This window comes from Gorilla gorilla, chromosome 16 (assembly GCF_029281585.2).
Source record: "Gorilla gorilla gorilla isolate KB3781 chromosome 16, NHGRI_mGorGor1-v2.1_pri, whole genome shotgun sequence".
Lineage (NCBI taxonomy): Eukaryota > Metazoa > Chordata > Mammalia > Primates > Hominidae > Gorilla > Gorilla gorilla.
In genome coordinates this window covers 72,092,038-72,107,321 of record NC_073240.2, presented here as the reverse complement: position 1 = coordinate 72,107,321, position 15,284 = coordinate 72,092,038, and the positions used below count along the sequence as shown (strand labels likewise).

At 45.0% G+C, this 15,284-nt stretch overlaps 1 protein-coding gene across 3 annotated transcripts in view; it reads right to left on the bottom strand.

The window, feature by feature from the left end:
- The window catches only part of THSD4 (thrombospondin type 1 domain containing 4), a 693,045-nt gene that overhangs the window by 543,499 nt on the left and 134,262 nt on the right, over nt 1-15,284 (bottom strand). For all 3 annotated transcript variants that reach the window (XR_008672073.2, XR_010131023.1, XM_031002164.3), the window contains exon 6: nt 11,196-11,298. Coding sequence is in view for 1 of the 3 variants with exons in the window: in XM_031002164.3 (XP_030858024.2) it covers nt 11,196-11,298 (103 nt within the window). In the remaining 2 variants the exon portion in view is untranslated. The remainder of the gene's footprint in view (nt 1-11,195; nt 11,299-15,284) is intronic.

Sequence of the window (15,284 nt, the reverse complement as noted above, 5' to 3'; positions counted from 1 at the left end):
GCAATGCCCTTCTTTGCCTTTTTTGATTTTTGCTAGTTTAAAGTCTGTTTTATCAGAGACTAGGATTGCAATCCATGCCTTTTTTGCTTTCCATTTGCTTGGTAAATATTCCTCCATCCCTTTATTTTGAGCCTATGTGTGTCTTAGCACTTGAGATGGGTCTCCTGAATACAGCACACTGATGGGTCTTGTCTCTATCCAATTTGCCAGTCTGTGTCTTTTAATTGGGGCATTTAGCCCATTTACATTTAAGATTAATATTGTTATGTGTGAATCTGACCCTGTCATTATGATGTTAGCTGGTTATTTTGCCCATTAGTTGATTCGGTTTCTTCATAGTGTCGATGGTCTTTACAATTTGGTATGTTTTTGCAGTGGCTGTTACTGGTTTTTCCTTTCCATATTTAGTGCTTCCTTCAGGAGCTCTTGTAAGGCAAGCCTGGTGATGACAAAATCTCTCAGCATTTGCTTGTCTGTAAAGGATTTTATTTCTCCTTCACTTATGAAGCTTAGTTTGGATGGAAATGAAATTCTGGATTGAAAATTCTTTTCTTTAAGAATGTTGAATATTGGCTGCCACTCTCTTCTGGCTTGTAGGGTTTCTGCAGAAAGATCCGCTGTTAGCCTGATGGGCTTCCCTTTGTGGGTAACCCGACCTTTCTCTAGCTGCCCTTAACATTTTTTCCTTCATTTCAACGTTGGTGAATCTGACGATTATGTGTCTTGGGGTTGCTCTTCTCGAGCAGTATCTTTGTGGTGTTCTCTGTATTTCCTGAATTTGAATGTTGGCCTGTCTTGCTAGGTTAGGGAAGTTCTCCTGGATAATATCCTGAAGAGTGTTTTCCAACTTGGTTCCATTCTTCCCATCACTTTCAGGTACACCAATCAAACATAGGTTTGGTCTTTTCATATAGTCCCATATTTCTTGGAGGCTTTGTTCATTCCTTTTCATTCTTTTTTCTCTAATCTTGTCTTCACGCTGTAATTTCATTAAGTTGATCTTCAATCTCTGACATCCTTTCTTCTGCTTGATCAATTCAGCTATTGATATTTGTATATGCTTCATGAAGTTCTTGTGCTGTGGTTTTCAGCTCCATCAGGTCATTTATATTCTTCTCTAAACTGGTTATTCTAGTTAGCAATTCCTCTAACCTTTTTTCAAGGTTCTTGGCTTCCTTCCATTGGGTTAGAACATGCTCCTTTAGCTTGGAGGAGTTTGTTATTACCCACCTTCTGAAGCCTACTTCTGTCAATTCATCAAACTCATTCTCTGTTCAGTTTTGTTCCCTTGCTGGCAAGGAGCTGTGATCCTTTGGAGGAAAAGAGGCCTCTGGTTTTTGGAATTTTCAGCCTTTTTGCACTGATTTTTCCTCATCTTTGTGGGTTTATCTACCTTTGTTCTTTGATGTTGGTGACCTTCATATGTGGTTTTTGCGTGCACGTCCTTTTTGTTGATGTTAATGCCATTCCTTTCTGTTTGTTGGTTTTCCTTCTAACAGTCAGGCCCCTCTGCTGCAGGTCTGCTGGAGTTTGTTGGAGGTCCACTCCAGATCCTGTTTGCCTTGGTATCACCAGCAGAGGCTGAAGAACAGCAAAGATTGCTTCCTGTTCCTTCCTCTGGAAGCTTTGTCCCAGAGGGACCCCCACTAGATGCCAGCCGGCGCTCTCCTGTATGAGGTGTCTGTCAACCCCTGCTGAGAGGTGTCTCCCAGTCAGGAGGCACAGGGGTCAGGGACCCACTTGAGGAGGCAGTCTGTCCCTTACCAGAGCTTGAGCACTGTGCTGGGAGATCCGCTGCTCTCTTCAGAGCCAGCAGGCAGGAATGTTTAAGTCTGCCGAAGCTGTGCCCACATCCGCCCCTTCGCCCAGGCGGTCTGTCCCAGGGAGATGGGGATTTTGTCTGTAAGCCCCTGAATGGGGCTGTTACCTTTCCTTCAGAGATGCCCTGCCCAGTGAGGAGGAATCTAGAGAGGCCGTCTGGTTACAGTGGCTTTCCTGAGCTGCAGTGGGCTCTGCCCAGTTTGAACTTCCTGGCGGCTTTGTTTACACTGTGAGGGGAAAACTGCCTACTCAAGCCTCAGTAATGGCAGATGCCTCTCCCCCCCACAAAGCTCAAGCATCTAAGGTCGACTTCAGACTGCTGTGCTGGCAGCGAGAATTTCAAGCCAGTGGATCTTAGCTTCCTGGGCTCCGTGGGGGTGGGACCTGCTGAGCTAGACCACTTGGCTCCCTGGCTTCAGCCCCCTTTCCAGGGGAGTGAACAGTTTTGTCTCACTGGCATTCCAGGCGCCACTGGGGTACGAAAAAAAAACTCCTGCAGCTAGCTTGGTGTCTGCCCAAATGACCACCCAGTTTTGTGCTTGAAACCCAGGGCCCTGGTGATGTAGGCACCCGAGGGAATCTCCTAGTCTGCAGGTTGCGAAGACCACGGCAAAAGCGTAGTATCTGGGCCAGAGTGCACCATTCCTCATGGCACAGTCTCTCACGGCTTCCCTTGACTAGGGGAGGGAGTTCCCCAACCCCTTGTGCTTCCTGGGTGATGCAGAGCCCCACCCTGCTTCAGCTCAGCCTCCGTGGGCTGCACCTACTGTCTAACCAGTCCCAGTGTGATAAGCTGGGTACCTCAGTTGGAAATGCAGAAATCACCTGCCTTCTGCGTTGATCTTGCTGGGAGCTGCAGACCGGAGCTGTTTCTACTTGACCACCTTGCCAGCCACCTCTGTTAGTGTTCCACTAGGAACACTGGTGTCCTTTCCCTGCCTCAGTGAAAGCATGAGTTGAGATACAGCTTCTATCAGCCTGGGTCCCCAGGTAATATTAGTGTTCCTCTTATAAGAACACTAATCCTATCAGATCAGGGCCCTGCCCTTAAGACCTCATTTAATCTTAATTAGTTCCTTAGAGTCCCCATCTTCAAATACGCTGGGGGTTAGGGCTTTAACTTATGAATTTTAGACAGACATAAACATTTAGTCCATAGCATTCATTGTGCTGTGTGTATTATTAGCAGAACTTTATAAACCACAATAAGCTTTATTAACATAAGAAATGATACATGGGATGATAATGCCTTGGTGCCTCTCCTATACCTGGATCACCTTCTCAGTGTCCTTTCATGGCTGAGACTCTTTCCCCTGCTTCCTTAATGTAACATTCCAAAGCTCATTTCCTGGTCCTTGTAAAATCCATTTTGTTATTCTACATTTTCTTGAAGGTCTTATCCACTAATCTCACCAAGGTTGATGACTGCAAGTATGGGTCTACAACCCTAAGATATCTCCCTAAACTTCAGAACCTTGCATCCCTAACCTCCTGTTGGGTCCCACCATTCATTCAGACTCAACATATACAAAACCAAAATCATCATTTTGTTTTCACAAAGAGGTTGCCCTCTGGGCTTTGTCCTCAATGATATGCTCATCCCCAAAGCAAACATGGCCTAGTCTTGCCAGGTATCCCCTGGCATGTACAAGAGAGCTCTGAGAATGGATCTTGTGGGGGGCATTCCAGATCCACTCCCAGTGAAATAGGAACTGCCTCTCATTTCTCTAAGGTCTGCCCCTTCCACTCTGAACATTCACAGTGATTATGGATTATCTATGCACAGGGGTGGGCTGTGGGAATGAGAGTGCCTATGAATAAAGCTGCTTCAGTAAAACATGAACACTCTAATTCCAGCCACCAGCCCTTAGTCACAAGCCTCCCTCCCTCATATCTTACAGTTCTGATAATATTGTCTATGTTTTTATCTGACAGCGCCCCCTGCCCCATCATGCCCCACCATGCTGTCTGTGTTGGGGCAGACTGCTGGATTGGTGGAGGAGTCAGAAGCATGCAAGGGGTAGATCTTGACTGAAGTGGCTCAGGGCTCTGTGGATATCAGACTGTGTGGTGGCACCTTTAATATTCCCTGGAGCAACATCTACTATTCTTGCAAACAACCTAATAAAAGTCACCTGGACTTAACGAGGAAGGCATTCAGGGAATTTCACTGGAGCTTCCTGCCTGCTAGTCACTAGGGCCAGCCACAGATATTCCATTTCTCCTCCTTTGAGCACATAGTGGGAGGGTACCTCCCCTCCCCCTTGGAAGTTAGGTGTGATTTGTGACTTGCTTTGGCCAATGAGATGTGAGCAGAAACAATGTGGATCAATTCTAATTGAAGCTTTAAGAACCTGAGTCTGTATGGCTGGCTATTATTAAGTCAAAAATAACAAGATGCTGGCAAGGTTGTGGAGAAAAAGGAAGACTTATACACTGTTGGTGGGAGTGTAAATTAGTTCACCCATTGTGGAAGACACTGTGGCAATTCCTCAAAGACTTAGAGACAGAAATACCATTCAGCCCAGCAATCCCATTTCTGGGTACATACCCAAAGGAATATAAATCATTCTATTATAAAGACACATGCATGCATTATGAACATATGCATGTATGTTCTTTCATTGGCACTATTCACAATAGTAAAGACATGGAATCAACCTAAATGCCCATCAATGATAAACTTGATAAAGAAAATGTTGTATATATATACCATGGAATACTATGCAGCCATAAAAAAGAATGAGATTATGTCCTTTGCAGGGACACAGATGGAGCTGGAGGCCATTATCCCTAGCAAACTAATTCAGGAACAGAAAACCAAATACTGCATATTCTCACTTATAAGTGGGAGCTAAATGAAGAGAACACATGGACACAGACAGGGGAACAACATACACTGGAGCCTATCAGAGGGCAGAGACTGGGAGGAGGGAGAAGATCAGGAAAAATAACTAATGGATTACTAGGCTGAATAACTGGGTGATGAAATAATCTGTATAACAACGCCCCATGACATGTTTGCCTATGTAATAAACCTGTACATCCTGCACATGTACCCCTGAACTTAAAATAAAAGTTAGAAAAAAAAAAAAAAACAACAAAGAATTTGAGCCTAGGTCACTTGTTCCCTTTCCCTGCCTCAGTGAAATCATGAGTTGAGATACAGCTTCTACCAGCCTGGGTCCCCAGGTAAGCAAAATACACCCACCCTTACACATGGAAGGTGAACAGGAGGCAAGCTTTTGTCATGTTAAGTCATTTGGATTTGGGGGTTATTTGTTACTGTAACATAAGCCAGCCACTGCTGACAGATACAATCACTGTTCATGTCACCAGTAGGTGACCTTCGCTTTCTGACTCAGCCTCCCCTCTGGCTTTTCAGTTGCCACTCTCTTTAGTTCAGCTCTCAGGGACACACAGTGCACTCAAGCTACCCAAACATAAAGCTGCCCCCTAGCAGTTTTAAGGATTAAAACTGATACCTGATGCCCTATAGCCTATGGCAACCCAGCAAAACTCCAGTCTCATGCTGCAGCCCCATTACCCTTGGCATGAAAACAGGTAGAATTTTCTCCAATCTCAGCACCTAAACAAGTGGCTTCCTATGAAACTGCCCGTGCTCGGTGGAATGGACATATATATTTATTGTCCAAGACAGACAGTGAAAGGGGACTGGGACAACAGGCATAAACTATCACTGTCCTGGGTGAACTGGGGTGCACGGGCACCCTAATTCCACTTTTGCCATCTTTACAGTAATAGGTCCCGGGCTATGAGAAAAATTCCTGGAGGCATTATCTAAGGATAGGTCACCAAATCCAGGAAATGCAATTAAAGGCTTAAGAAGAACCATCTGGTAAAATTAATGTGTTTATCAGAGAGTATACTCTGCTTTTACTATTCTATGTGGCATTGCACTGAATGAGTGCAGCTGTTTCCCTAAGTAGGCACATGTGAATAGCAGTAGACATCCAAACAAAACCAAGAGCCCGATGCAAAATCCAGCCGTAAAGCCCTGCAGAAACATTAGCAGTGTCTTCCTCCCGCCGGTCAGCCTGGGAGCCATTTAAGAGGACGAAGGATAAAATCAAGAAAACAATCTTAGCAGCAAAAAGAATTATTTAAACAAAGCCAAAGTAAACTCAACTTCAGTGACCATAGGCTTCCTCTCTCCTTCTAGGCATGTGAAAAATATCAATGTCAGTGACCATTTTAAAAGACTGCATTATTTTCTAGTAACACATGGTAAAGGATAGCTGATTAATCCACATTAGGATGCTAATTAGTTGATTCAACATCTCAGTGGCTTCCAGTAAAGAAGTATGCACTGATTTTGGTAGAAGAATGTTTTCCTGTCTGTCTCAATCCCCACTTCCCTATCTCCTCTTCATGTGATGTGGGTCCCCTACCATAGGGTTGGTCACATGACCTGAGCTAACCCAAGTACCCCATCCCCCAAACTAGGTTCCAGGGATGGGAACAGGATCCAAACAAGACCATGGTATAGTTTGTCTGGGATTGGAACAGTCACTACGTATATTCGTTTCCTAGGACTGATGTAATATATCACACAAACTGGTTGGCGTCCTGTTGAACACAAACAAGAGAAATGTATTCTCTCACAGTTCTGGAGGCCAGAAATCCAAAATCAATGTGTTGGTAGGGTCACTCTCCCTCCAAAGTCTCTGGAGGAAGGATCCTTCCACGCATTTTCCTGGTTTCTGGAAGTTGCTGGCAATCCTTGGCGTTCCTAGGCTCATAGCTGCATCACTTTTGTCTCTGCCTCTGCCTTCACATGGGCTATCTTCCCCCGTCTGTGTCTTCCCATGGTGCTCTCTGTGTGGGTCCCCAGTCACAATGGATTAGGGCCTATTCTACTCTACTGTGACCTCGTCTAAACTTATATCTTAATTAGATCTGCAAAGACCCTCTTTCCAAAGAAGGTTACATCACAGGTACCAGGGGTAACCTTTTTTTTTTTTTTTTTTTTTTTGAGACGGAGTTTTGCTCTTGTTGCCCAGGCTGGAGTGCAATGGTGCCATCTCGGCTCACCGCAACCTCTGCCTCCCGGGTTCAAGCGATTCTCCTGCCTCAGCCTCCCAAGTAGCTGGGATTACAGGCATGTGCCACCAAACCCAGGTAACTTTTTCTATTTTTAGTAGAGATGGGGTTTCACCATGTTGGTCAGGCTGGTCTCGAACTCCCGACCTCAGGTGATCAACCTGCCTCAGCCTCCCAAAGTGCTGGGATTACAGGCGTGAGCCACCGCACCTGGCCTAGGGGTACCTTTAATAAATCTTTTTGGGGGTGCAATTCAGCCCTCAAGACCAGGTGAGAGAGTCCCTCCCACTATGATTGCAAGCTCAAACCCATGGTAAGCCTGCTCGCCTGCCCGAGACGGAAGTAAACAGAACCTAGAGATGGAGAAAGATGAGAAAGGCAGGGTCCTAATGTTACTGATTCCCTGGAATGCAGCCACATTTGAATCCCAGGCCACCTCTTGCATTTCCCAGTAACATGACCAACAAAATACCTTTCTGATCAAAATGTATTTAGTTTGGGTTTCTGTCACTTACAACCAAGAGTTCCAATTAATATATCCAGCAATGAATAATGCTCTGTAATGTGAATTGAAGCAGTTTCCCATAATCTGGGTGGGAGAGAGAGGATGGAAATATTTGTGAAAAAGATTGGCCATGGGCTGATAACTAATGGAATTAAGTGGGTACATAGGAGCTTATCACACTATTGTACTATTCTCCCTACTTTTACCTATGTTTGAAATTTTCCAAAAAATCAGTTAAATCAAATGTTCAAAAAATAAGTTCTTCCAGGTCTTAAAGTCTAGCACAAATCAGAGGGGAAAAAAATAACAGAAAAAGTAGACCCATACATAAGCCAGACAATAGCAGGCATTCACATGTAATACATGAAAACATTAGCAAAGTTTTCTTTGTGGTTTGCATAGGGCTATCAATATTAGACCTGCATCTACCAGACCTCAAGGTCTTAGACAACAACAGCTGGCTGATGGCCACCTCAGACCACGCAGAAAAGGTCTGGCAAGGCAGCTTCTGCTCCTGGGGAAATTACAGAATGCACACTGCTCAGTGTAGTGTGGAATTCATCTTTCCCCCCAGGTAATCACAATAAAGCAGCTATTATCCACAGCCAGCCATAAAGCAAGGGTGCAGCTCAGACAAAAGACAGGGTCACTTCTTCTCTAAATGTTCACTGGAAAGCATTGTTGTTCTGACACAAGAATGTATTTCAGGATTTATCAAATACCCATGATTCTGTCCCTCGATGTAGGCTGAGTCATCCCCTCTTAGATGAGAGGTTCTCTACCCTAGCTACCCATAAGAATCACCTGGGATCTTTAAGAAATCCTGATGTTTAGACTGCATCCCAGACCAATTAAATCACAATCTCTGGGGAGGGGTCTAGGCATCAGTGTCTCTAGGAGGCTCCTCAGTGATTCTGAAGAGCAACCAGGGCTGAGAACCACTGTGCTGGACAGACCTACATCTGTGAGCCAGTTGCTCACTTTGGATACGTGCCTCACTTCTCTAAGGCATCTGCTACTATCAGCTGGAGCAAACTCACCTCTGGATCTACTCTAGCGAGTAGATCTCAATCAATCTAGAACCTTGTTCCTTCTTCTTTGTATTAGTTTCCTAGAGCTGCATGACAAAATACCATAACCTTGATGACTTCAAACAAGAGAAATTTATTCTCACAGTTCTAGAGGCTGGCAGTCCAAAATCAAGGTGTTGGCAGGACCATGCCCACTTTGAAGGCTCTAGGCAAGGATGCTTCCTTGTCTCTGCCTAGCTCTTGGTGGCTGTTAGCAGTCCTTGTTGTTACCTTGTAGAAGCATCACTCCAATCTCTGTCTTCATCATCACTTGGCATACTCCCTGTATGTCTGTGTCCTTTCTCCTCTTCTTCTTTTTTGTTTTTTGTTTTTTTTTGAGACGGAGTTGCACTCTTGTTGCCCAGGCTGCAGTGCAATGGCGTAATCTCAGCTCACCGCAACCTCCGCTTACCAGGTTCAAGCGATTCTCCTGCCTCAGCCTCCCAAGTAGCTGGGATTACAGGCATGCACCACCATGCCAGGCTGATTTTCTATTTTTTAGTAGAGACGGGGTTCTCCATGTTGGTCAGGCTGGTCTTGAACTCCCGACCTCAGGTGATCCACCTGCCTTGGCCTCCCAACTTTCTCCTCTTATCAGAACACAAGTCATTCCAGATTAAGAGCCCACCCTACTCCAATATGAACTCAACATAACTGATTACATCTGCAATGACTCTATTTCCAAATAAGGTCACATTCTAAGGTTCCAGGAAGAATACCAATTTGGGTGGTGGGTGTGGGCAGTATTTAACCCAGTGCACTCTTCCTCACCCATATTAAGTGAGTATTACACTTTGTCTTCACCAGAATCCATGTAAGACATAGCTAATTGGGAGTACAATGCCTTCAAGACGTTTTATTTTGAAATAATTTTAGATTTACAGGAAAGTTACAAAGATAGTACAAAAGTTCCTGTATACCCTTTCTTTACCCAGCTTCGCATAATGTTAACATGTTACAAAACCATTTACAGGCTGGGTGCGGTGGCTCACGTCTGTAATCCCAGTACTTTGGGAGGCTGAGGCGGGTGGATTACTTGAGGTCAGGAGTTCGAGGTCAGCCTGGCCAGCATGGCAAAACGCGCCTCTACTAAAAATACAAAAATTAGCCAGGCGTAGTGTTGCCCACCTGTAATCCCAGCTACTCGGGAGGCTAAGGCAGGAGAATCGCTTGAACCTGGGAGGCAGAGGTTGCAGTGAGTTGAGATCACGCCACCGCACTCCAGCCTGGGCAATAGTGCAAGACTCCACCTCAAAAACAAAACAAAAACAAAAAACAAACCATTTATAAAAACTAAGACATTAACGCTGGTACAATACTATTAACTAAACTATACATTTTATGCCTATTTCACTAGGTTTTCCAACAATGCCCTTTTTCTGTTTCAGGATCCAAATCAGGATACCACCTTAAATTTAACATAATGCTCTTAAAAATGAAAAAGGTCAGAACCAAGCTCTATCCACAGAATCAAATCAAAATTTCACTTTGGCATCCTTCTTTTGCTCACCCTTCACCCTGTTCCCCACCCCGTGTATGTGCACTCAGCTAGCTCTATGTTTCCTCTGTACATCCTTCCTGCTTGAATTTGATAGTCTCAATTTTTCAGTCAAGTTAGTTCTTAACAATTTTGAGGTCATGGGACCACTCTGAGAATCTAATAGAAGCTATGGAGTCTCTGAGAACACTGCACAGATAAAAACAATTTAGCATCCAATTTCAGAGCAGTCAGATACTAATCCACTTCCCTCCTCCCCAAGGGCCTCTAAGTATAGAGCCACCTTGCACAGTTTGGCTTCCCCAGGCATTGATTCTGCAATAAAATCATCACAACTCACTATCAATCCCTCTTCCAAGGCAATTTCTCCAGATCCTGGACATAGTGCAGTGCTCCATACTCTGGGTCTTGGCCAACCTTAGCTGTCCCAGCCACTGCCTCGGGCTGAGGCTGAGAAGGGCTGGCTGGGCAGAGCTCTTCCACTAGGCCCTGAAGACAGCTGGACTCCCTCTCCAGCCAACTTGGCTGTGAGCATAGAACCCCCACAAGTTCTGCTTGACCCAACACCTCTTCTGAGCCCACTTTCTCCAGGGGTGGGTAGAAATATCTCAGAATGTTAAAACTTCTCAGTCCGCAAGCCATGTTATCATCTGGATTTCAACAAAGAAAAGTGACTCCAGCATGCAGAGTGGGATCAACTTGCTCTACCAACTCTGGATCTTCTGTCATCTGGAAATGACGGGGATCTTGGACTCACGGGCAATGCCTGCCTACTATTATCTTTGGAATCAGCATGTGAGGCCCCCTACAGGTGAGAACCATACAACTGTACAACCCCACATGTTCTCTTAAGCTCCCATACTACCCCTTGCAGCAGGAACCAAGGAAAGGGAAACTCCATCTGCACTCACGGCTCACAACTTTATGTTTGAACCTCTTCTCCAACTGATTCCTTGAACCCTGTTCTGTCCCCCTCACCCTGCCATCCTTGGATGTTGCTTGTTTCCATCAGTGCCTCATCCATCTGACTCATGCCAAAGATGGTCCAGGCGTCACCTGAGCTATGCTACCTTTGGTAAAGACCCATGCAGGCTTCTCTTTGCCCTGGAGTCACACTTTCTCCCCTATTGACACCCCAGCCAGGATCACACCAATACCTCCAACATCAATCAGAAGTCGACAAGAATGGAAAACAGACTAAAGTAACTTCTATGGACAGGGCTGGGTCTATTCTTACCTTCTGCAAATGGTTCCCACTCATAAAACCGGCCCATGAATGGCTTGTTGTTGTAGGATGCACACTGTACCTCCCGGATACTTCTACTGCTTTCTGGACATACCTAATAAAGCAGATATTAAATATGCAATTAGTGTCCATACTTTTCATAGCTCCAGGATACATTTCCAAACCCTGGATACCTTTCCAACTTTATTTATTTTTATTTTTATTCTTCTTTTTTTTTTTTTTGAGATGGAGTCTCACTCTTGTCGCCCAGGCTGGAGTGCAGTGGCCCAATCTCGGCTCACTGCAACCTCCACCTCCCAGGTTCAAGTGATTCTCCTGCCTCAGCCTCCCAAGTAGCTGGGATTACAGGCACCCACCACCACACCTGGCTAATTTTTGTATTTTTTGTAGCGATGGGCTTTCACCATGTTGGCCAGGCTGGTCTTGAACTCCTGACCTTAGGTGATCCACCCGCCTCAGCCTCCCAAAGTGCTGGGATTACAGGCGTCAGCCACCGCGCCCGGCCCCTTTCCAACTTTAAATACCAGCCCTCTTCTACCTAAACTACTGGGTTTCTGAACATTTGCTCAAAACCTGCATCAAAAAGTTTAAATGCAGATCCCCAGGCTTCACGTATACCAACTCAGAATCGTTATAGGGGCAAGAAACTTTTAACAAGCTCCCCAGGTTATTTTTTTGCACACTATAATTTGAAAACCACTGATCTAAACCTTCTACTCCTGACAAGTCAGTTTACTCCATTCTCTCAAAGAGGCCATCTGCTTCTGTTTGACTTTGTTCATGCCATTCCCCTTGCATGGAATAGTAGCCACAGCAGACATGTTCAGAGCCCTTACCTTTGCCAGGCACTACTTTAAACATGTTCCACATGTGAACTCATTTAATCTTCACAACAACCAATAAGGTAAACACTGTAGTTTTACAGATTTTTCATGAGAGCAAACTGAGGCATGGAGGAGTCACGCAGCCAGTGAGGTGTGGGGCCTGGATTTAAATGCAAGCAGCCTGGTTCCCACCAGGCTGTCTCTCATTGTCCGCCCCATCTTCTCTAAATTCTAGTCTAAATTCTGTCCCACCTGAAGCAGGAATTTCCAACCTTCTGCATGCAAAACAATCACCCAGAGATCTTTCTGGAAATGCAAACTTCTGGATCCCTCCCTTAAGGATTATTATTCAGTAAATCCGGGATGAGATCCAGAGATCTGTATTTTATCAAGTTTATCCAGGTGATCCTGATGCACTAGACTACTCAAGGAAAACATACTGCTCCCTCTGGCTTATCTCCTCCTCATTTATAAATGGTAAATATGAGCAAAGTGTGGCATAAAGTAAATAAGTATGAGACAGAAAATAATAAGATCAGAATCTCTAATTCATATTGTGGATAAAGTATGATCTAGCTTTGTTGAACCCAAGCTATACTCTGTTTAAGAGAGTGTGTATGTGTGTGTGTGTGTGTGTGAATAATCAGAAGGAAAAGGAGCCTGGCCCCTGAAACATTAAACAGTACTGTGTAGAAGAAGTCTCTGGAATAAACTGCTAATAGGATAGTTCAAAGTCTTCAAGGATTTGTAGAGAAATCTACTGTATGTATCAGAAATATTAGGTCTCCCGGAAGATGAGGGACCAGAAGAAGGACTGAAAACAGGTGTGAGGGTAAACATCTCCTGCTTGATTAAGGACAGTCGCAGTTGGGGAGGCTGCTGGTACAAATACCCAGCGTGGTCATTACCCTGCTGTGGCCTGAGCCGAACCATATGGAGCAAGAAGCCCCCTAAAGCAGAAAATGATGGAAACTGGTAGGAAAAAACAGGCAGGGTGAACAAGCAGGGTGGGCTGAGCTCTGACAATCAGGGAGAGGCGGACAGGCCACAGAAGCCTGTCTCCTAGGGCTCTGGAAGCCAACCTGCTGGCAACCCTAAAGTTGGGCCCATGTAAGCTTCCAGCAACACCAGCTGTCTCCATGAAGGCTTTTGAGTTAATTAAGATGCTTTTCACATGCCTTTGGCCTGAGCCAGAGTTCAAGTAGGATGTGAACAGCTGGGTGACTTGGAGAGGCCACCATCCCTGCAGCAGTCCCCAAGTACGGCTTCGAGAAAGAAACCTTAAGGAGTTTGTTAAAAATGCAGATTCTCAAGCCTCACTCTGGCAGAAGAGTGGAGATGAGAGCCCAGGAATATATGCTTGAAGTGCTCCTTGGGCGATTCTGGTGTGGCCTGTGCATCCTAACCTGTGCAGCAGCGATGAAGGGCCATGCCCAAGCCCCATCTCACTCCACTCCAAATGACTTAACATGGAATCACAGAGTGCTAGAGCAAAAGAGAATCAAATCCAACCCCTTTCATTTACAGATGAGGGAACTGAGACCTGGAGATGTGGCAAGCCTTGCCAAAAGCTCCACAGTGACACAGAAGCAGAGCCCAGAGCGCTGACGGCCCACCCTGTCCATAATCAGAACTAGAGATCGGCTGCCGGGCCGCAGGTCTTCGTAGCAGAAACAGACCAGCACAAGTGGTTGAAGGTCCTGTCCCTCAAATAACTACAACTAAGTAAAGCCAAGCTGCTCCACAGTGAGGCTCCAGCCAGAAGCCACCCTTCATTAACCTGGTGGCAGTTACCAGAACTGGAAGCTGTAGACTACAAAGACTTAACAGTCTGCTTAACCCCTTTCTCTCAATGAGTAAAATGGCTAATAGGCTAGACCACAAACCAATGCACATTCAGAATCATCTAGAATTGCTCAGTACTTGACAACATAAATGTCTATTTCATGACTTGGAAAGGAGTCCACAATCCACTAAGTTATAAGTGTTAAAAAGATTATGTGTGTGGAGTGTGTGTATATATACACAGAGAGAGGTTAAAAGTGTTATCTTTGGAAGGTGACGTTATAGATGTTTTTAATTTATAATTAATCTTTACTCTATTTGTGTTATTTAATTTTTTCTGCAATAAACATGTAATATTTATGTAATAAAAGTGACAATTGGCCAGGTGCAGTGGCTCACGGCTATAATCCTAGCACTTTGGGAGGCCGAGGCAGACGGATCACTTGAGGTCTGGATTTCGAGACCAGCCTGCCAACATAGTGTAACCCTGTCTCTATTAAAAATACAAAAAATTAGCCGGGCATGGTGGCATGCACCTGTGATCCCAGCTACTCGGGAGGCTGAGGCAGGAGAATCACTTGAACCTGTGAGGCAGAGGTTGCAATGAGCTGAGATCACGCCTCTGCACTCTAGCCTGGGCAACAAAGCAAGACTGTCTCAAAAAAAAAAAAAAAAAAGTGACAATGTATAAGTATAGAGCCCTGCCAAATACACTAGCCCTTAGCCAGCTTTGCACGTCCTTGCAGTTTATAATCTTAGGGTATGGCTTAATACTCCACTAATGCCTGGTGCTCTTACATCCATACACATCTGCCAACCCAACTTATTGTGGGTCGTTTAGGATACCCTGTCCCTTGGTCACCAATAAGCCATTTACATCTAAGCGTAGTCTGGTTCCCATCTAAGGCAGAAGAGCTTAACAAGGCATTAGAGCCACAGTGATCAGCAGATCCACCTGAAGTTGCCAGGAGTCAGCTAAGCCCAGCAGGAGGTAACAAGGTAACAAGGTGTCCTGGTGGATGGGCATGGCCCTGTGTGTGACTCCAGCAAGGACTCACATGACGCCAGGCAAATTGCAAGCCTGGAGGGCAGAGGGATGTGGCCAGAGAAATGCAAGGCTTCTTGGGCCCAGATGTGGAAGTGGGTTATTGAGGCAGCATTGTGGTACAGGCAAGGAAGGCAGAAGCCTGGACTGATGATGATGATGATGATGATGATGATGATGATGATACCTAACTTTTATTGAGCATTTATTAAATGTTAGACATTCCACTATGTGATTTACATATATTCAGCTCATTTAATCCTCACAATAACTATTATACCCATTTTACAGAGGAGGAACCCAAGGCAACAAAAAGTTAAATGAGCTGCATAAGGTCATAGGGCTCATAAGTGGTGAAATCAAGATTTGAACCCTGACACTTTGCATCTAGAATCCATCATAGTAACCACTATGCCATGGTGCCCT